The sequence below is a fragment of the Tyto alba genome, unplaced genomic scaffold (assembly GCF_018691265.1).
Source record: "Tyto alba isolate M040663 unplaced genomic scaffold, T.alba_DEE_v4.0 Super-Scaffold_1000006, whole genome shotgun sequence".
Taxonomy (NCBI): Eukaryota; Metazoa; Chordata; class Aves; order Strigiformes; family Tytonidae; genus Tyto; species Tyto alba.
Genome location: NW_024881272.1, coordinates 11,684,948 through 11,705,550, shown reverse-complemented (window position 1 = coordinate 11,705,550; position 20,603 = coordinate 11,684,948). Strand labels below are relative to the sequence as shown.

The window sequence follows — 20,603 nt, the reverse complement described above, 5'->3', positions numbered from 1 at the left end:
ACATACATTAATTTGTTCATAATTTTGCATGATTTGCCCTGTACAGTTATTTCCCTATGGATTGGTGGCATTTAATGCTGGAGCTTCAGGGCAGGATGCTGTTTGTTTGTTTGTTTGTTTGTTTGTTTGTTTGTTTGTTTGTTTTAAAAAACATCCCAGCAATATGCTTCAAGAATTTAGATTTATTCTTTTAAATTCCGATTTTACCACAGCTTTCTGCAGAGACTAATATTGACCATTATTTCCTTAGAATGTGGCTCCTCAAACAGAGAAGATGCTCAGGAAGCCTGAATATCTTAGTCTAACATTTTTTTTACTGATTATTTATTTTTGAAAATGTTACAAGTTTCCTGTTTGGATTAAGGAAAATTAGAAAAACTAGGCCTCAGAATAAGCATACTGGGTGAAATACCTGCACTAAATCAGGACATTTTTTATGAGTACTAGCAGAATTGACTAGTTAATGGTTAGCCACCGTTATTTGTATTTTAGACTATCTAGATTTTTCCTGTGTTATTCTTTTAAAGCTGTAATTCAGAAACCAGCAGAGTCATTGACCCACTGATTCCTTCAATCAAAGAACTTTTAGTTAAGTATGCTTTGGGTTAGAACTGCTCATGACTACCTTCCTAGAATCCCAAAACATTAAAGAAACAGAAAAATATTTTGTTTCGTAGCATCAGGTGTAGCAGACACAGGCACCAATCCCCAAGTAAACATGCTTTGACTTCCATGCCTTCTGAGTAGAAAGACTTTATGTCTCCATTTTACCCAAGCAGTGGATGTTTTGTTAACTCCAATTGTATGCATTGTGGCACACTTTAACAAAAAATTATTAAAAAATTCAGAGAAATATTTTTTATTCTTTATAAACTTCATGCTATTCATCCATTGTAACATATAAAACAACATTAAGGCACTGGGATTCCTTAGTTTAGAATAACGATACATGGGCTATATATTGAGATATTTAAAATAATTGATAGCATAAAGAAAAAAACAAAACTATTCTTCTTGATGAGACATTCTTTTGAGGCATGTTTTAATTTTCAGATTTGTCAGTACTGACACTTGCCACTTGAGGGAGTGATGCATTAAGTGCTATTTGGACTTGAGTCCATTCTCAGTAGTTTTGCATACACTGGGAGCTCAGTGTAAGTGGAAAAATCAGACATCACATGAGGATAATTTGGCTGCAAACTAAACTTAAAACGCACTGTATTAAAATGTTTCAGACACTTACCCTTTGGGTTGTATTTATCTGTTAATCAAATTGCTGTGTGGAACTCAAGAACACCTTGCTTGCCAGATTCAGAGAGGTGCCTACAGGTTGTGTTCTGGTTCAAGTTTTAATTGAGGGGGGTCGCTCTGGGAGGCATCACTGTGGAGGGCTGAGGCATATGCTACAGTCAAGCCGCTCTTTGAAACGCCTGTGATACCGTCTCTGAACTAGTATGCAGAATGCATGTTTCTTATGGATTTAGCATGCCTGGGAGTAGAGGTATTTCAGCCTCCTGCTTTAATCCAATCTTGTTTTACTGAATTATTTATTATTTGCAAGTGATGGGAAAGGTGGGTTCATGCTTCTGAAGAATGGCTGTGAGATGTCATAAGGCAAAGCGCCTGTTTTTAAATTCAAGGCAGGAATGCAAGATGCCATGCTTGCTTCCTGTATGTTTGATATAGAAACCATAAGTCAATATGGTAGAATCTTCTTGATAGTATTTAAAGTAGCCCCAAAAGTGGGATAACCTTAGTATTAATAATTTGTGCTTGAATAATTGTTTTAATTATTTATTTGGACTTTTTATCAATAGTTACTATCTTTGTTATTCTATCAGAAATTTGCATAAAGTTGAAATAGTCTGATGCTACATATCTATGTAGTAAATCTATGTCAGTATGTGTTAGTCCTTTTGTACATGTGGGCTTGTGTGTGTATTGTTACATTTCTGTAGCTCCTAGTATTTATTTTAGAAGTTACTCTGAAGAGGTGTATTAATTATATAAGGACTATATTTTAGCAGGGTTTAATAATAATAAGTGGTACTTCCCTAGGCAGCTATTATACTAGAACACACGACACATAGGCGAGATGAGAAAATTGTAAATTCTTGATGTTTTATGAACTAAATTAAATAACAATGTGACTATACAAAATACAGATGCTACTTTTTTTTTTTTTTTTTTTTTAACACAACCTGGAAGCCTTAAGCTTTTTCCATTATGACATCCCCAGATAAATTGACCAGAATGTGCAAAAATGACTGTCCTAGTTGTTAATGTTAAACCCAACTTTACTCAGTCAGTGCTGGAACTAACTAGCTTTTAGAAGAAATAATACCAAGACAAAACCCTTGTAGGATGTTTGAATGCGTCTTGTCTGGGGATATTTTGTGTAATCTGGTGAACTCTAAAGGTACAGAATTTGAAGTTCAAAAATCTTACTAAATGTCATTCAGCTCAGATCTGATTATCAGCATCAGGAGCGGAGAGAATGAGAATTAAATTCACCAAGGCTATCTATTACTCTTACGTATTTCAGCATTATAAAAAAATCTTAGGAAAGTGACTGGACTAGAATGTTTATGGTTTATTCCAGGAAAAACAGTATTTATTTAGTGAGCTCACAAAGCACAGTATCTGTTCCAGAAGAGTTTTTGATACCTCTATCCTGATTAACATCTCCATGTAAATAAATAATAATATATTACATTCTGTGGAAGCTTGCACTCCTTTTCAGTTGTGAGCACTTACTATAAAGCATATTACAATTTCATATTACAATTTTGATTGGAAGAAAGAATGAACTACCAATAGCTGTCCAGCCTTTATGAGCCACTGAAGGTACAGATCTACTGTACACATCTACTGTACAGATCTACTGTAATGATCTACTGCATCTGTTCCTCAGTCATCTCTTTTTCAGACTGATGAGTTTATGTAGTTGTGTCTTGCATGGAAGCCCTTTCATGCCTTTGGATATCCATAGAGTCCTTTTCTAAAACTTAATTTCACGATTTACTGTAGTCTGTCTCAGACAAGGGGAATGAGTGATGGGGAAACCCCAATCACAAGAAGCATTCATATAGGTGAACTGTCAGTTTATACAGTAATGTTCTCTATATTTTTCCTAGTATTTCCTACAATATAACTTTATTCGGACTCCTGTTACACACTGAACTGATGTTTTAACAAAGTTATTCCCCTTACTCCTCAAATCTTGCTTCTGAATAAAAATGGCCAATTCAGTACTCAACATCAAGGTATCTGTGTACCTAGGTTTGCATTTCTCTGGCTGAATTTTACCTGTCATCATAACCAAATCTTCTAAGGCTCTTGTAAAGCTCTTATGTTGGCCCTTGTGTTAAGTATCTGAGATATCATTGCCAGCAAACTTTCTTGCTTTCTTGGTCTTTAGGTTGACATATCAATCTGCAAAAGGTACAGAGTTTTGCAGAATTTACTGGTGACTTAATTCCCTCCAGTGTGGGACCCTGTGCATCCCTAATCTTTCTTTCCTGTATTGTAATCAATGGTATGTCCATGCAATACCATTTCTTCTTACTCTGCATTTTTTTTAGGGTCCTTAAAGCTGTCAGCGAGGAACCTCTTAACAGCTTTTGAAAAGTTGAGCACTCTGTGTCAGTGACATTTCCCATAATCACAGGGGGGTCAGCCTTTTCTGGTAATACAAGAGTTTTTTATTAGATATTAACAGTTGTCTTTATTGAACAACTCTTTAAGGATTCCTAGATAACTGGTGATTTAATGAGACAGAGGCAGGGTGCTGTTTATAATTAATAACATAATCTGGCAAACTGTTAGATAGTTGGTTTCATTTAGTCTTTAACCATCTTGAATAATCTCGGTGACCTCTTTTTATCTTTACTGCTGTGGTGAGGTCTGAGTTCATCTTCTGGAAGACCATTATATGCTAAAGAAAAGAAAGAGTGTGTATTATAAACAACAGTAGAGGCAGGCTTTCTGTTCTGGGGAATGTCAGTTTCTGTTGCATTTATAATTTGTTATATAATAATGATCTCATAAAAGGCAACCTAATAAGTGTATCTTCAAATTAATTGTAAAGAAAAAAAATCAGTCCCCAATTAGAAAGTGTTCATTACTAACAAAATAGTGTTTTCATCAAACAAAAACAAGGTAGAGCAAAAATTGTAAGTGATGCATTGTTCAGTGAATCATGGAATACACTCACCAACTACATGATTCCTTCCACAGAAATGCATATGCTAGACTTCTGAATTTTGCAGCTCAGAACAGCAGGAATATGTACTATGAGCAAAAATGTTAAGTAGCTGTATTACAGTATGGACAGTATTATTTAATCTTAAAAGATTGAATGTGTCTGTGTAATCCAAGTGTGCACACTCTTCTCTCATAGCAGGTGAGGGCAGAATGGTAGCTTTCAACAAAACAAGTGTTCTTGCCATTATAAAAAAGTACTTTAATTTTCTTTAGATTCAGTTGTTGCCATCAGATTAATATTTTTGTCACAGAAGCCTACTGTTAGAAAAAAATAGGAAAAGCTGATACATGTAGGTTGTTTGCATTTTGGTATATAGACTTTGTAGAATATGAAGCATCTCGTATCATATTGAATATTGTTGAAATTCTGGTCTTTATTTAGCAATTGATGTTTTGAATTCCAGGAAATGACCTTGTAAAAATGGAAGTAAGAAAAGGAAATTAGCCTGTGTTAGAAACTCTCCAGGAGGGAAAATGAAGAAAAGAAAGTCAGTGCAAACAAAGGGGAATGACAGAGGCTGAATCAGAGAAAGGTGGGGATTTTCACAGAGAATGAGGAATGTATGGAGTGTGGGTGAAAGGTGCCTGACAGTTTTTCAGGTCTAGAAATGCCCACTTGATCTTTCCAGCAGCTCAATAGTCTCATCCAATTGTACCAGTTAATTAAAAATCCCACACAGACTAAAAACCCCTACTTGCACTAACTTTGTCTTGCTACTGTGGTAATCTACTGCAGAGAAATTCAGCATACTTTAAAATAGACCATGTTTCAAGTGTGATTTGACTTGAATGTTACAGAATGCAACAGCCAGATGCTCGAAAACCTGTTTTGTGTCTGTCTGTGTTTTAACGCCATTCCCACTGGCTTCTCTGACTCTTCCTCCAGACTGCCATTAAACTGTGTTTCCAGAGGGGCTGCTAGTATTTATGGATTTTCTTTTTTTATCAGGAAGTGGTGGTGGTCACCAACAAAAGTAATGAGCCAGGAAGAAAATAGAACTCCCTATTGCTGTGGATGCTTTCAGGCTCATGGGATCAATGTTGGAGGAAGAAGGAGGTAAGGTAGTCTGTTTGCAGTATCTGGAGTGCCTGGGAGTACATCAATCAACACAGATAGCTCCCATCAAGGTATCTTTCCCATGCATCAAATCATTTATGGTCATAGGGTATAGGGTTTTACTTTGGGAACACTCTGGTCTTCCTGGTTGTGCTCAAAACCAGGGCCTCCTCCAAATGGTGTAGACACAGTGACAACATCTCAGGGTCCTGCTGTTGCAAGGGAGTATCTGGGACAGGTTGCCTGACCTCCTCCTGGTGAAGTGAGGCCTTGGAAATAACTGGAGTAGCAGTGACCACCCTGCTCACAGTGGCCAAGCACCTACAACCATCAGCTTTCTCAGTGGCCATACATCCAAGCCTTAGTACTTTTCCATGAGCTTGGTTTGCCTGGGACAGGGGTTGCACCTCGGCTGTCTTGCAGAGCACAGGTTAAGCCCGAAAGTCTCTTCTGCCCTGCAGTGAAATGTGATAAATTCTGGTGTTCTTATGGATTGTGCTGTAGTGTAAATAAGGTATGCTTATTTATTAGTGAAAATAGTAAAAATAACCTACACAGTTTGCAGTATACAAACAACATGCCCTTCCAAATGTTTTCAGTGGGTCAAGGCAGGCGCTGGGCATTTATCAGGCATACTTTACGCCTCTGTCCTGGGCAGTAATAACATTTTTTTCTCCCGTGTGCAAACACTGGTGAGTTCGTAGCATGCGACAGCCCAGACTGTAAATACGGGAGCCCTGGGCGATCCCGCCCCGCAAGCCTGAGGAGCCACCAGCCGCGCCTTCCCGAAACCGGGCTCGGGGGTGACACCTCCCGGCGGCGCAGCTTTCCCCTCCCCGCCCGAGTACGCAGGCCCGGCCGCCCGTGGCCTGGCCCGCCCCGGCAGCGGGGCGCCGGGCCCCGCCGCTCTGCCCGTGGGAGGTGGCGGGCGGCCGCCGCTGCGGCCCGGCCGGGCGCCGCCGCCCCTGGGCGCGCTCCCCCTCCGGCTGCTCCCCCAGCGCTCGGCGGCGGCTCCTCGCTGCCGCCGGCCGCTCGCCCGGCGCTGCCTGGGGGGAGCCGCCGCCATTTTGTGAGGAGAGGCGGCGGCGGAGCCGATGGCCGGTCGGCAGCGATACGTGAGGCGACGTCCCTCCGCCGCCAGCGAGGAGGAAGAGGAGTAGGAGGAGGAGGAAGAGGTGGGGGCCGGGCTCCGCCTCGCGGCATTGGGGCGGGGGAGGCTGTCGGGTGGGAGCGGCTCCGCGCCGTCTTGGTCTCCCGTGGAGCGAGTGGCTGTTGCTATCGAGGAGGGCTGGGGAAAGCGGGGGAAGGGGCTCCCGTACTGCCCAGGAGCCCCGCGGGCGGGCAGCTTCCCAGCGGGGTCACCGCTGGCGGCAATGCGGGACCCTCCCCGGAGCCCGGTAGCCGTGTCGTCTTTTTCGTCAGCCTGGCGCTCCGTGAGTACGGTTTGCCCCTCTCGCCTGAAAGGCTACCGAGTTTGTAAAGAGGTTCTGTGAAGTTCTGAGTTGCGAAAAATAACGTGAGATCTGGCTTCTGATTCGATAGCGAGGGGGAGCAACCTCCACCCCGGCACCTGGGGTCTGCCTGCCCGCGGGTTTTAGTCAGCAGAGCTCGTCTGGCCGGTGAGCTTCCTGCTGATGCCTCACAGCTCCGGACTGCTTTCAGTTACGCAGAAGAAAAGCTGTAAACACAGAGATAGGTTTGTGTTTTTTTAGAAAACTGCTGGGAAAATAAGTTGACAGGGACCGGTATGCGCAGTATGATTAATTCATAATAAAATTACGGTGCTTTGTGTACTTCGTTTACCAACTGTATCATAGCAAAGGATTGGTGAGAACATCTGACACTTGCAGAGTTAACTGCTGAAAGTTTCAGAATATAATAGGTATGGTTATTTATGGACACTGATTTTGGCTTCCCGGTATTACAGTAGAGATTTGGCAAATTGATCATGCAGTTATTTGCTCTTTCTTTGATACTGTTACCAGACAGAGGTGGACTCAAAACAGGTCTCAAATTCTACAGCTTTTTTAAATTTGAGTGAACTTTGAAAAGGACAACAAAAGGAGTGGTCTTGGGTGGGTCCTGTATTAAATGTCATATCTTTTTCCAAGTTGATGATTTGGTTTGTTTTGTCTTTTCATAGTGTAGAAGAATTCCTATTTTGCTTATATATTTCACCTTAGAAACAACTAAACTTGTCTAGTGATTTAAATATGAATGATGCTCAAAATGGATAAATTTCCAGTCAGATGGTGATAATCAAAGTGTTTATTCAGCTGCAGACATCTAATGCTGAACACTAACAGTAGGTGGATCTCTCTGTGTTGTTCCATGCTTCCACTGTTATTTTGAAGTATTGCTTTCCATTGCATCAACACTGTTAAGACCAAGATAATTTTTAAACAAGGCGGTTTCTAGATCTTTTCAAGGACTGAGAGTTGGGTTCTAGGTTTGCGAATATATTTCCTAGACTTTATTTTTTTTTTTTGTGGTAACGGTAAAATGTACCTTTTTCAATGGTGGTAATTTCTAACAACTGTAACAATTTTCTTTCTAGTGTACTGAAGCATGTTTTTGCCAAGATCTGTTAAAGTCAAGAGGACTGGTGATGAGGATAAAAATTGTACAGTTAAGAAAAATAAATTGTCTTCTGGAGGATCTTTGCTAGAGGAGACTATTGAGTTCCAAGGCTGTAAGTCAATTAGAACAGAAACTTCTGCGTCAGGATGCAATTTGAATGAAGTTGTACAAGAATGCACAGAACCTGTAGCTGCAGACCCTGGTGTTGCTAATAGAACTTTGGGAAAGGACAACCAAAACACTGATGGAGATAGCTCTTTGGAAGAACCTGTAAAATCCTTCAGCAAATCCCAGCGTTGGGCAGAACCTGGAGAACCTGTATGTGTTGTGTGTGGTCGCTATGGAGAGTATATTTGCAATGAAACAGATGAAGATGTTTGTAGCTTGGAATGTAAAGCCAAACACCTTCTACAAACTCAAGCAAAGGAAAAAGAGCTAAAATCAGATCAGTTCACAAAAGCAGAATCTCAAGCAGAAACTCACCTGCTTAATACACCTTATTTCTACAAAGATCATTCCTTTATTTTAGGTTTGCGAGATGAACAGGTTGAGAACCTTAAAACGCAGCTAGGTATTGCTGTCCAGGGCCAACAAGTTCCAAGACCTATTGTAGAGTTTGAACACTGTGGTTTTCCTGAAACTTTAAACCATAATTTAAAGAATTCTGGCTATGAAGTCCCAACTCCTATCCAAATGCAAATGATCCCTGTTGGACTATTGGGGAGGGATATTGTGGCTAGCGCAGACACCGGCTCCGGAAAAACAGCAGCCTTCCTGCTCCCTGTTATTATGAAGGTTTTGAAAGAGGTAATGAAACTTGGTGTGTGTAGAGAAAGTGGCTTGCAACTTTGTCTCTTGGTTTCCAAGTGCAACTGAGAGTGTAATTACAGTGTTTTTTATTGACAGTCAGTGATTTATTTTACTTCTGATTGATGGAGTGCTAGTTATTGTAGGGAGGGAAGGTGCTGATTATTTTTAATGATTTTCAATGTTATTTTCAGTTTGGTCAGGATATAAAGCAACTCTATTAATATTACCTAGTATGCAGATTGTCCTTGTTAATAAAGGTAACTAAATTCTGTGGTAAACTTCCTCAATGACTTAAATAGAAACTGAAAATAATTCCAGACCCTCTGAGAAGTTGTTCCTATATCTTGATAAATCCGATGATGGCTAAAAGATTTTTTTGTCATTTGCATAATTTCAGAGTAATTGCTGTTGGAATATGTTGAGCTGACCATCAAATAACTAAGGGAATTTGGGGTAATATAATTTCTGAAAATCTGTAACTATGCAGTCTTCATTTTGATACTGAGGGAAAAAGCAATTAAGAAAATTTTTGCTTCGTAAGGATGTGAATGTATAATGAGAAGTAATGGCAAACAGTATTCTGTACCTTGTGTGTGGTTCAGTTTGCTTGTTTCTTTAGTGGTTTTATTAAAAAAGAGATGCATAAGATTTTACTTGAAAACTCTGGACCTGATTCTAGTTGATGTTTTGGACTGTTTATATGCCTTCATAGATATATATACACACGAATGTGCGTGTGTATAATTTTATTCAAATGAATAATTTAAAGATTATTTATGTAATTATTTTAACCTTTAAAGTATTATAGCATTAGTTTTAAGAATGGAAGCATTATATAGAAGCATTTAAGAACAGGGGTATTACACTAGTACTTCCTGTGTCTGATGACCATTGAAGTCTCCAAGACAGTTATATGCTTATAATAACATACATAAAATTGGAGCCTTGATGAATAATACTTAATTTCTCTACATGATCTTTCTCATTCTTCATCTTCAGGGTACTTTAAAAGTTTAATGCATATGTCAACAAAGGATTCTATTTTGTTGTTTAATTTTTATTTTTAATGTCAAAGAAAGATTAAATGCTAAAGAGCATAAGGGTAATCTGGTTATGAGATATTTGACTGTTCCTGGCTTCTCTGCATTCTATGTAGATAACTTAATAATTTACCACCATAAAAAAAAAATAAACATTGTTGCCCTCTTGAAAACAACTCAAAGCCCTTCTTAACACAAGTATGTAACTGTGTAGTTCCTTTGATGATGCAGAGGGAAAGGAACAACATCTTGCTGTTGGTCACTTACAGATATTCCGTATGGAGACCAGAAGGAAGCACATACCATTGAGAAAACTGTTAGGTGAATTTGTGATTATAGTATCAATATATGACAAAGCTTTGTTTATTTGCTGAGGAGGTGATCAGTATTACTGTAATAGTGTGTCCTGGAGCTAGACCATTATTCTGCCTCTCCCCTGCTGGTTTTACCTTATGTTCATTTTACTTTATCAGTATTTGTTAACTGTAGTTAGGAATCTATAGTAATTCGAGAGGAATTACTACCCTGTAGTTTTGTGTTTCCTGGGTTGCAGAAGTATCAGTGAGATGATAATTTGGTTGAAGATCCTTATATAAGGAATACAGAAGAATAAATTTAAGACTGTACCACTTGAATGATTCATCTCTACCTGGCTGACTAATAGTGGGTGAGAGGGGCTATTAATTTTGGTTTTAAATTTCAGAGATGTATGTGTATAAAGTTCCTGTCACTGCTTATCTTCTCTGGATAATACCTAATGTTTTTACATAGTGATGTGCAAGACATTAAAGGAAAATAATCTGTTTCTGTACTACCAGGATTTCTAAAAACTTTTTGTGATCTCAATTCGACTCATATCCTATTTTGAGTCCACACGGAATTTATTCTGAATTTCTGTTACAGGTTCAGTGCAATAAAATGAAAAAAAAAAAAAGCAGTTTTGACAAATGGCTACTAGCTTTTTGGGCCTTTTGTTGTTGTCAGGAAGCTATTCTAACAGTGTACTTACACATGCATTAAATTTTCGTTTTCAGAAGTTCAGTAATTGAGGGATAGACTTCCTAGGTCTGCATCATTCAAGGTATAATCCCTTAGTAACTCTTGTCTTCAGATAGAAAGGGTATTAGCCATCTAATTGTATCTACAGGAGCTACACTATATAATTTATATTTTAGTATTGGGAGATTTGATGTTGAAAGCTTTTTAACTAAATAATAAAGCATTCCCATGTTCAGCAGATTTCTCCCTCTCTTTCTAGACAGAAACTCCATCTGCCCTTATTTTGGCACCAACGAGGGAGTTAGCAATTCAGATAGAGAGACAAGCTAAAGAACTGATGGCTGGTTTACCAAACATGAGAACAGTTCTCCTGGTAGGAGGTTTACCATTGCCACCACAGCTTCACCGTCTCAAGCAGAGTGTTAAGGTAAGAACTATAGTGTGGGAAGATCCTGTGGAAAGGTATGTTTTCATGACACTCAGCGAAAAGAAAAATGTTTCTCTTGATATATATGGACACACAGAGATACGTTAGCTCTTGAAAATTTTACAGTAATACAATTATTTTACTTTATTTTTTTAAACTTTCACTTGTGATTAAACATATATCTTTTTTGTTTTTTAAAAAGTTTCATGCATGATGTTACTGCTTTCAAAGACTTAAGTATGCCATTTCATTAGAGAAGGACTTGTAATTTACAGTAAAAATAGTTGGTTTTTAATGCAGATTATGTTGTTGGTATTTAGACACTTCCATTAGTATTCTAAAAGGTCCATTTCCTCTTGAGGCTTCATAATTTATTAAGTTATCCAGTTTTATGACTTATTTGAAGGCAAGTAATTTTATTAATTAGTGCCCTTCTCACCTATGTGCTGTAACTTTATAGTTCTTCTAGGACAGTAATCTGTTTTTCCATGGACTTTCTAACTCCTGGGGTTTGTTTGTTTTGTTTGTTTAGGTCATAATAGCAACACCTGGAAGACTTCTTGAGATTTTAAAGCAAAGTTCTGTTCAACTGCATGGCATAAAAATTGTAGTGGTGGATGAAGTAAGTTTTTAGTTATGAGGGCTGTATTGCCTATACAGAGGTCTTTGAAAAAACAGTGGGAGTGGCTAGTCTAACGGATTAAACATAATGTTTGTTATAAAGATAAAATAGATTTAAGAGAAAAAATATTTTTTTAATGCTATTTGAAATGTGTTTGAACATTGCATGTGTTATTAGCTATAAAAGACTTGGACACCTGGCAGGATAATACTGCTAGACCAGTGTGAACCACTTGTTTTTAATTTTCTCACTTAGCTTTTCTTCTGACTGAAAGTACTTGGGCATTTGGATTATTACATGCCAATCATATACTCTGTGGTTCTTTTGTCAATTCAAGTTCAGGATTTTGCTGTTTATGGAAGAATCTGGTACAGATCTAATGTTTTTCATGTAGGTGGATACCATGTTAAAAATGGGTTTCCAGCAGCAAGTGTTGGATATTTTGGAAGACATCTCTCACAGTCATCAAACCATACTGGTGTCAGCCACGATTCCAGTGGGCATTGAACACTTAGCAAATCAGCTTTTGCACAATTTTGTAAGAATAACAATTGGAGAAAAGAATCTGCCATGTTCCAATGTTCGCCAGATTATCTTGTGGATAGAAGAACCATCTAAAAAGAAAAAGCTGTTTGAAATATTAAATGTAAGTGTAATATTTTTCTCATAAGAACAAATAAAATTATTCATGTCTTGACACATCTCTGTCAGGTTCTCATCTTCAGTTATGATCTGTACGTAGTGAAGAGTTGGAGTGAGGTTAAGCATATAACTGCACTAACTAGTTTAGTAGTTCTGCAGTGTAAGAGCTTTGATAACAATTTCAGGGATTACTCCACCCGTGTCGCTCACACCTCCTTCTGTGCAGCAGCAAACTAGATTCCTGTGCTGGGATCCAAGTTAAAAATTATAATTTTCATAATTTTTTTGTGATTTGCAGTAGGGCATCCCAAATATTTATACTGGTTACCTGTGAGTGGTAGAGGAACAGGACTTTCTTAAACTGTCATAGCTGCTTTATGGCTTCAGAATGGTTTGTCATTTCAAAAGTCGTTAAAGAAACCAGTGAGAAAGCTATTAGTTCTTTCTTGAATTTTCATTACATGAATATTAATATATATGTTTTGTGACTACTTGGGAGGGGAATTTATAAGTGTTGGCTGAGGTTGTCCAAGAAGTAAATAAGAAGCTTTAACTGGATCTCAGAACTTAAAGAAGTTCAGAGTTATTATGTAACACTTAAACATAAAAGAAAGCTTCTGACTTGTAAAAAATACATGTATTGATATAAACTTGGAGTTTGAATCTACAAATCATTATATGTATACGATGTACGGATTTGTATAGTTTCATGGCTGATACCTTGTTCCTTCTTATCTAGAGTCTAAAAACATTTATTCATCTGAAAGCACTAGTATTAGAGTTAAGGAGCAGAAGAAACTGAATCCAAGTTGCTGCTGATGAGCAGCAAACTGTTGTAATATCTTCTTACATAAACTGTTTTGTTTTACAGGATAAGAAACTCTTCAAGCCTCCAGTGTTGGTATTTGTGGACTGTAAGCTAGGAGCAGATCTGTTGAGTGATGCTGTCCATAAGATTACAGGACTGCAGTGTACAGCTATGCATTCTGAAAAGTCCCAGGTGGAAAGAACAGACATATTACAGGTTTGTGCCTCCTAAAGTTATGGTGGTTTTGATAGAATTAAAATGGCCATCTTTTTATATATAAATGTGGCTTCATTTGAATGAGTTAAGTCATAGTTTACTGCTGTTCTGCAGTAAAACCTGGAGTATTGCTGTGGGAGAGTAGAGACAGATGGGAGCAAGAAAAACTGTAGATAATAATACCATTTTAAATGCAGATATATACTGGAGACTATTTACTAGGTTATTTGCTTTGAAATGGGAATTTAAACACACGTTTAACTTCAATTGATGATTTTTTAAATTAAAATTTTGGGTTTGATCTCTCTCTAATTAGCTCTCTGAATTATATTCCTATTTAAATGAAGAATACAGGGGGACCATTCTGTCTACTGCAACAGAATAATTCCACTGGGTGTGTTCTTATGCTGTATAACTAACCCTCGCCTATGCTTGGAGAGGTTCAAAATATAAATAAGGAAAAAATAATTTGTGTTTATTCCTCCCTTGCCAGGGGTTACTTGAAGAGAAGTATGAAGTTATAGTAAGTACGGGAGTCCTTGGACGGGGACTTGACCTTGTCAATGTCAAACTGGTAGTAAATTTTGATATGCCTTCAAGTATGGATGAATATGTACATCAGGTAAATAAATAAATTGCCAAAGCATTATTTGAAAAGTATACTGAAATTTGACATCTGCCTAGGGAAATTTAAATTTAAATCTAAACATAATGATTATTTTCCTCTTCAGAATATGTTTTTATAGGAAAGGAAAGAAAGGTGCTGAATATCTCTTCCATAAGTCTCTTATGGAAATTACTAAAATCTAGAACGCTGTTCTGGTATTTCCTATATAAGTTACTAAAACCTAGAACAGTGTTCTTGCGGCAATAATGTCTGCAGTATTTTTCTTCGTATTTCATACTCTCTTGTATCATTTTGTGTCTATGGAAAGCAAAGTTCACCATGTTTCTACTGTCTGTGAGGAAAGACCAGATACCCATCTTTCTGCTGCAGCTCACTGCAGTGTGGGATCTGCATGTAACATAACCAGGAAACCAGTTGTGAACTTTATTTTCATTCCCGCTTCCTACTCCAGCATCTCGTGATTTTTTAACTGAGGGCTTACTGCTTTATAAAAGATGGTGCGCGCATTGTGCATGTGTGTGTATTTATGTATGTGTGCACACATCCCAGCCCTAGCTTGGCTAGCAGATCAAGAGAACTAATTATTACCCTGTCTGGCATTTACGAAGCCACAGTACTCTACTACTGTGTCCAGTTTTGAGATCATCAACTACAAGAAAAGCCAACAAACTGGAGAAAGTCCAGACAAAATCAGGGGGCTGGCACATGTGACACATGAAGAGTGATAGAGGAAACTGGGCTTGTTTGGGCTGGAGTAGAGATTTAATTGCTGTCATCTGTCTGTTAATGGGCAGTTATAGAGGACACAGCCAGGCTGCTCTTGGAAATGCACAGTAAAATGACAAGAGCCAGTGGTTGCAACTTGCTGCAAGGGAAATTCTGGCCTCATAACAGGGAAAAATGTTTTTTTTCACAGTGAGAGTAGTCAGGCAGTGGAACAGGCTGCCCAGAGGGGTGGTGGGATCTTTGTGCTTGGAGACACTCGAAACTCCACAGGGCAAAGCCCTGAGTGAACTGATCGAACTTTGATGTTAGCCCTGTTCTGAATAGGTGGGAAGGACCTCTGGAAATCATCCAGCCTCATGAACTCCTGAAGTATTCTGTTACTAACTGCAGTACATCACTGGTTTTTAATTACCTTTCTGCTAAAGTTTCAAGCAAGTAGTAAATAAATAAAAATGATCTTTCCTAGCATCAAAACTGTACCAATATTAATGTACTATCTCTTACTAAATAGAGTCTTCATAGATGCTTTTCTGATTTGTTCAAGCATTTTGAATAATACTGATAAATAATTTTAAGTTACTAGAATGTTGAAAATAAAGGGCATTTTTATGGTCATGCTTGTAAATATAGTGCTTGATACAAGATGCGTGTATGTGGCATTGCTATGATAAACATCTTTTTAAAACACTTTGTTTGGACAAGATTTACTGTAAGTCTTTGCCCATAGGCTGTATCATCTATCTCAGTATCCATATTGGACTTCTGGTGTGTCCCATAAGCAAATTGTAATTTTAAATGCATTTAAGCTAAAGCTTCAGATCTGCAAATGCTGAATTCAGGAAGTTTTTAAATATTTTGTGCATAGAGGATGAGATAAAGTGATTTGGCTTTGTCACTTAGCTTAATTGCTGGTTTGGAATGGAAAATAAACTTTAAGGATGTTTGAAGGACTTAATATTGGTAACTTAAAATGAGATTTTTCTTTTTCAGGTTGGAAGAGCAGGGAGGTTGGGTCACAGTGGGACTGCAATTACTTTTATCAATAACAACAGCAAGAAGCTCTTTTGGGATGTTGTGAAGAGAGTAAAACCAACGGGCACCATTCTTCCCCCCCAGCTGCTTAATTCCCCGTATCTTCATGATCAAAAGAGAAGGGAACAACAAAGACTTAAACAATTACAGAATAGCCTTGTAACAGGAGATAATATTATGGACATTATTAGAAAACATGACAAAACTAATTCTCAGAGGTAATAAAGATATGTTTATGGTTATGTAATTATAAGGAAAGTGTGATTAAAAATAAACATGGAATTATGATGCCTTGTATATTGCTTTTTTAAAATAAGTTTATATATTCATTTTTTTAAAGATTCTCATTTTTATCTCCTCTTTCTTTTGAAATACAGACTAGTGTGTGTTAGAATTACAGTAGTGCCTAGCAAGAATACTCTACAAGAATACTCTTGCAAGAATTACCTTTTTCAAAACCGGTAGTCTTTAGTCTTACTTGCATATATGCTAGAGAATACACTATTTGTTTTGATATATCTGAACAATAATTTTGGACTTGTGAGACATACTCTTCTAGTAATTCTTATGTCATTGTATTGACATAAGATCTTGTTGTAAGACAGATCACACAAGTGTGATGGTGCTAGGGATTCTTTAACAGTAATACGTTACATGAGAAACACCTACTATTAATTCTGATAATCTGAAATATTTTTTTTTTCTACTATTTTCTATGCACTGTTGCTACTACTTTAACATAATCCGGTACAGGGAAAGCCTAGAGTTTTTAACTTGCCCTCTACCATCCCACCCTACACCCCCCGGCCACTTTGTCTTGTATCTGCCCCTGCTGATTTTTTTTTTTTTTAACCGTTTTCATGTTAACTGCGTTGTACGGTAGTTATAGGTGCCAAGTCTTTGACAAAACGCACGTATGCGTCAGCAAGAGATAGGTTTTTATTATTCGTGGAGGTGGCGTGAGGGGCACTCGATAATCTTCCTCCTCCTGCAGTCCTCCAACTTCTCCCTAAGGCCGTGTTTTCGGAAGCGGAGTCGGTCAGCGCCGCGTTCCGAGTGCAGCCCGGGCGCCGCTCCCCTCAGGGGCCGGCTCCATTACCGGCCGGGCGGGGCGGGGCTGAGCCTGGCAACGCAGCGGGCACCCACTGCGCCCGCCTGCCCGCCCCTTTAGCCGTAGGGCGCCGGGAGCGGGGCCTGCCTGGCGGGAAGGAAACGCTCCCACCGGGAACGCCGGGCGGGCTGAGCCGCGGCCCTGAGCGGGGAGGAGGCCCGTCCCGCCCTCCCGGGGCGGCTCCCGCCGCCACCGCCCCCTTCTGACGCAGCTCCTCGCGGTGGCCAATCCCCGCGGGCCCGGCGCGTTCAAACGGGACAGGGAGCGGGCGCGCGCCGCGGCGCCGGCAGTGAGGCGAGGCCGCCGGGTGAGGTGAGGGGCCGGGGTCCCCAGGGCCCGGCCGCAGCACGGGAGGGCCGTTGTTTCGGGAACTGCAGAGCGGGCTCGGCAGCACGGGGTGGCAGGCTTCGGGCGCCGGAGGCCGTGCCCCGCTAACCTTCCCCCCCCCCCCCCCCCGCTCGGTTAGCCGCTGCTTTTTCCTGGGCTCCGCCCTGAGGGCGCGGGCGGGCTCGGCGGCTCTGAGCGGCCGCTTCGGCGGGGCGGTCGTGAAACACGTCTGAGGCGAGTGGGTTTGCTGAAGGGTAGTAAAGCTATCGGTTTCTCCTACGCTTTTATCCAGCTTCGAACGCGTGCATTTCATCTCTAATTAACATTTGTAATCAATTAAAAATGAGGGACGAGGGTACTTTTAACGTCTTGAACCTTATTCCTTATTTTAAAATAAAAGAGCTTTGCAAGGGGGCATTAAGTTTTCTACAGAAAAGCTTTGTGAATAGTCGCAATGCACAGGAATAGCAACAGGAGTGGGGAACTTATGCTCTTACACTAGTTACTTTAAAGCTGAATGGAAAAGATGGACTTTTCAAAAAAGAGTGAAGGAATTTGTGACTTACAACCATGTTCCCATATTTACTGACTGCTAGATGGAACCACTAAATGTGTTTTTTTACAATTCATGTAACATAAGTATCCTGTATCAGACTGGATTGAGCAGTAAATACACTCTGGTTTGAAATTCTTGAAACTTCCTTCACAACTTTTGAGCTATGAAAACTTTGTGCAGTCATGACATGTAGAAGTGGATATAATTGCGTAGTTTCTGAGAATACTCCAAAAGCTGTAACTTGAAAGTGTAGCGTTAAAAGAAACTTCTGTTGGAGCAATGGCTAGAGGGTTGCTTCTACATCACTTGCTCTCATCTTGTTTTCCCTTTTTTCCCCTGACCATCTGTTGCTTTTGTTAATGATATATGCAATTTTTGTAGGAGCTAAAACAGGTGACTTCTAGTTGACTTTTAATAGCAAATTAATTGCAGCTGACAAGTCTAGGGGGTAGTGATGTCAAATCTGTAGTAACCTGGTAACCATGATGCATACGCAATACTGAAAGCATGCTTTTCTATACAGGTTGGATATATACTGCTTCCTAAATATTTGCAAGCAGAAAGGATATGGAACACATTTTGCAGTTTTCTTCTGTCCCCTAGGCTTAGCTTTCTTTTTGGTTTGCTGTGCATGTGTATACTACAGTGAACTAAAACAATGTCTAAATGTATTGTAACATTGTAATCTTTATTAACTGTCCTATTCTGATAGGGAGTTTTATATATCAATATCCTGAAAAAAAAAAATCTGCTTCTGTGTTCACAGATTTCCTATTCAACGTTAATGATTTTGTTGTTCTACTGGAGTCTGTTAGTTGTGAAACACTAAGCATACAAATAATTGTGAGTAAATGGAGGCACTATCTTGAATTCTCTTTTTTGGGGGATCACTGTAGATCATTTGGAAGAAATGTCCATGGTGATCTTTGTTGATAAATAGTTAGATAGTTCTTTGTACCAACAGTTGCTTCTTCATGATATTTGGTTTACTTTCTGAAACAAATCCTAGAACTCATTACATGGACTCAAACAGCCTATTATTGGGGGAAGCAGTCATTCAAATAGAATGACTTTGGAGGTGAAACAGGATACTAATTGTTGCTAATGTTTGGGAACGTTTATTTACTGCAGTACATGTAAAGTGTTTCCCATGCACTGAAACATAACTAGCACTGGACATGAGCGTCATGAAAATTTTTCCTTTGTCTCCTCAGATTACTTACGAAGAAGCAACTAGAAAGAATCTTGTAGGAAAGGTGTTGTACTTAATAAAAACCTAACGTTAACTTGCTGGAAGTCAAAAATGCCTATTTACACAGTTCCTGCAAGAAGCTCCTCTGAGGCACAATGTACTACACCTTTGCAGAAGGCTTCACAGAATACATTTACCAGTAGCAAAGCGTCTGGGCAGCAACTGAAGTCACAGGTGTCAGAAGAAGAAAAGGATGGTCTGCTTTCATGTTCTCTGAATAGGACTGAGGAAATAAATAGGACCTACGTGATTTCAGCCTGTAAAAAAGTGGGTGACACATCAACTGCATTTAAACCTGAAGGCAGATTAATACTCCAGAGGAGAACTGGAGCAAGCAAAAAGACAGTGTCCAGTAGTGAACAGTTGCATACAAACACAACGCAGGGCATGGACAGTATACAAACAGAGAAAAGACTTACTTTGCAGAGACGTGTGAGGACTGGATCTATAGAGAAGAGTAAAATGAGTCAAAATACTGTGCCTGGAATAGAAAAGAATGACTCTGCTGTACAAAGAAATGACAAGATTGCATTTCCACCAAAAATTAATACCCACGATGTTAAACCAAGCTTTAAGTTAGCAGAGGGTCAGTCAAGAGCAAAGTTGCAGTGTAACCTGAACAGCAAGGATTCCTTTGGCTTTGTTGATGGTCTGTGTGAAAATGATAACTGCACACGTTTTAAATACAGGACAAACACTGTGGATCCAAAATTTCAAACTGAAGTTCCTAAATCAGAACAATTAGTTACCTCAAAAGTTATTAATAGGATATCAGGAGAACAACTGAATGAAAAAGGCAATATAAATAAGCTAGCTGGAAAGCAAAAGTTACAACACCTGATTATAAAACATAACAGTTTGGAGACACCAAGGACAGCAACAAAAGGTTCAACAGAAGGGTTTAAGCTTACACCAAGGAGCAGTACTTCTCAGGATCAACCATCTTTGTCTGCTTTAAATAAACGAACACCTCATCTTCAAATTTTAGACAAAAAGAAAACTAGTGTCTCCAGCTCTACTTCTGTGAGTGGAAGTTTAAAACCAAAAGAGAACACAGAAACACTACCTGACAGCAATAGCACAGAGAAAGATGTGTTCAAAGTGGAAAGCAGCAAAGTGATTGTAGCAGTGCGTGTACGGCCTTTCAATAACAGGTTTGTATCCTGGAGTTTTATTTCTGATGCTAATAGTAGCTTTTATAGTATATGTTGATTTTTGCTTTGTATTTTTTTAATTGTTTGATCATTGACCCAGTAAGGATACATACTTTGAAATTAGCCGATGTTTCATGCAGCATCAAGATAAAGATTTTAAGGGGTTGAATTCACTTTATAGGCGTTTGGGGCTATTTTTTACATATTCATTAAATGAAGTATTTTGAACCTGAATACTTTGTATGTTCATCAAACAGTTGTTTTTTAACAATGATTACTGAACTTTTTATTTTTCATAAGACAATCAATTGAAATGACTAACTTAAAGCATGTAGCTTATACTTTCTAAT

At 39.0% G+C, this 20,603-nt stretch overlaps 2 protein-coding genes across 5 annotated transcripts in view; both read left to right on the top strand.

Annotated features, from left to right (window-relative positions):
- Positions 1 to 4,674: 4,674 nt before the first annotated feature.
- On the top strand, positions 4,675 to 16,150 carry DDX59 (DEAD-box helicase 59). Of its 4 annotated transcripts, XM_033000679.2 has the most exons (9): positions 4,675 to 4,799; positions 5,216 to 5,323; positions 7,881 to 8,710; positions 11,012 to 11,179; positions 11,712 to 11,801; positions 12,196 to 12,447; positions 13,315 to 13,467; positions 13,961 to 14,089; positions 15,812 to 16,150. In XM_033000679.2, exons 3-9 carry the CDS (start codon positions 7,892 to 7,894, stop codon positions 16,073 to 16,075), a joined length of 1,875 nt encoding a protein of 624 aa, XP_032856570.2. In that variant the 5' UTR covers positions 4,675 to 4,799; positions 5,216 to 5,323; positions 7,881 to 7,891; the 3' UTR covers positions 16,076 to 16,150. The 4 variants fall into 4 exon arrangements, with proteins under 4 accessions (XP_032856570.2, XP_032856569.2, XP_032856572.2 ...); XM_033000678.2 differs by lacking the exons at positions 4,675 to 4,799; positions 5,216 to 5,323 and adding an exon at positions 6,216 to 6,498; XM_033000681.2 differs by lacking the exons at positions 4,675 to 4,799; positions 5,216 to 5,323 and adding an exon at positions 6,606 to 6,756.
- A 2,915-nt stretch (positions 16,151 to 19,065) lies between these two features.
- KIF14 (kinesin family member 14) overlaps positions 19,066 to 20,603 on the top strand; it is a 32,206-nt gene continuing 30,668 nt past the window's right edge. The window contains exon 1 of the mRNA XM_033000864.2: positions 19,066 to 20,253. Within this exon, the coding sequence (XP_032856755.2) occupies positions 19,151 to 20,253 (1,103 nt within the window). The 5' untranslated portion in view covers positions 19,066 to 19,150. The remainder of the gene's footprint in view (positions 20,254 to 20,603) is intronic.

Excerpts from the sequence above, each read along its gene's own strand:
- DDX59 (XM_033000679.2), top strand. The coding sequence starts at position 7,892 with ATGTTTTTGCCAAGATCTGTTAAAGTCAAGAGGACTGGTGATGAGGAT. Across the intron at positions 13,468-13,960 it reads AAAGAACAGACATATTACAG|GGGTTACTTGAAGAGAAGTA; the intron begins GTTTGTGCCTCC and ends CTCCCTTGCCAG. Across the intron at positions 14,090-15,811 it reads TGGATGAATATGTACATCAG|GTTGGAAGAGCAGGGAGGTT; the intron begins GTAAATAAATAA and ends TTTCTTTTTCAG.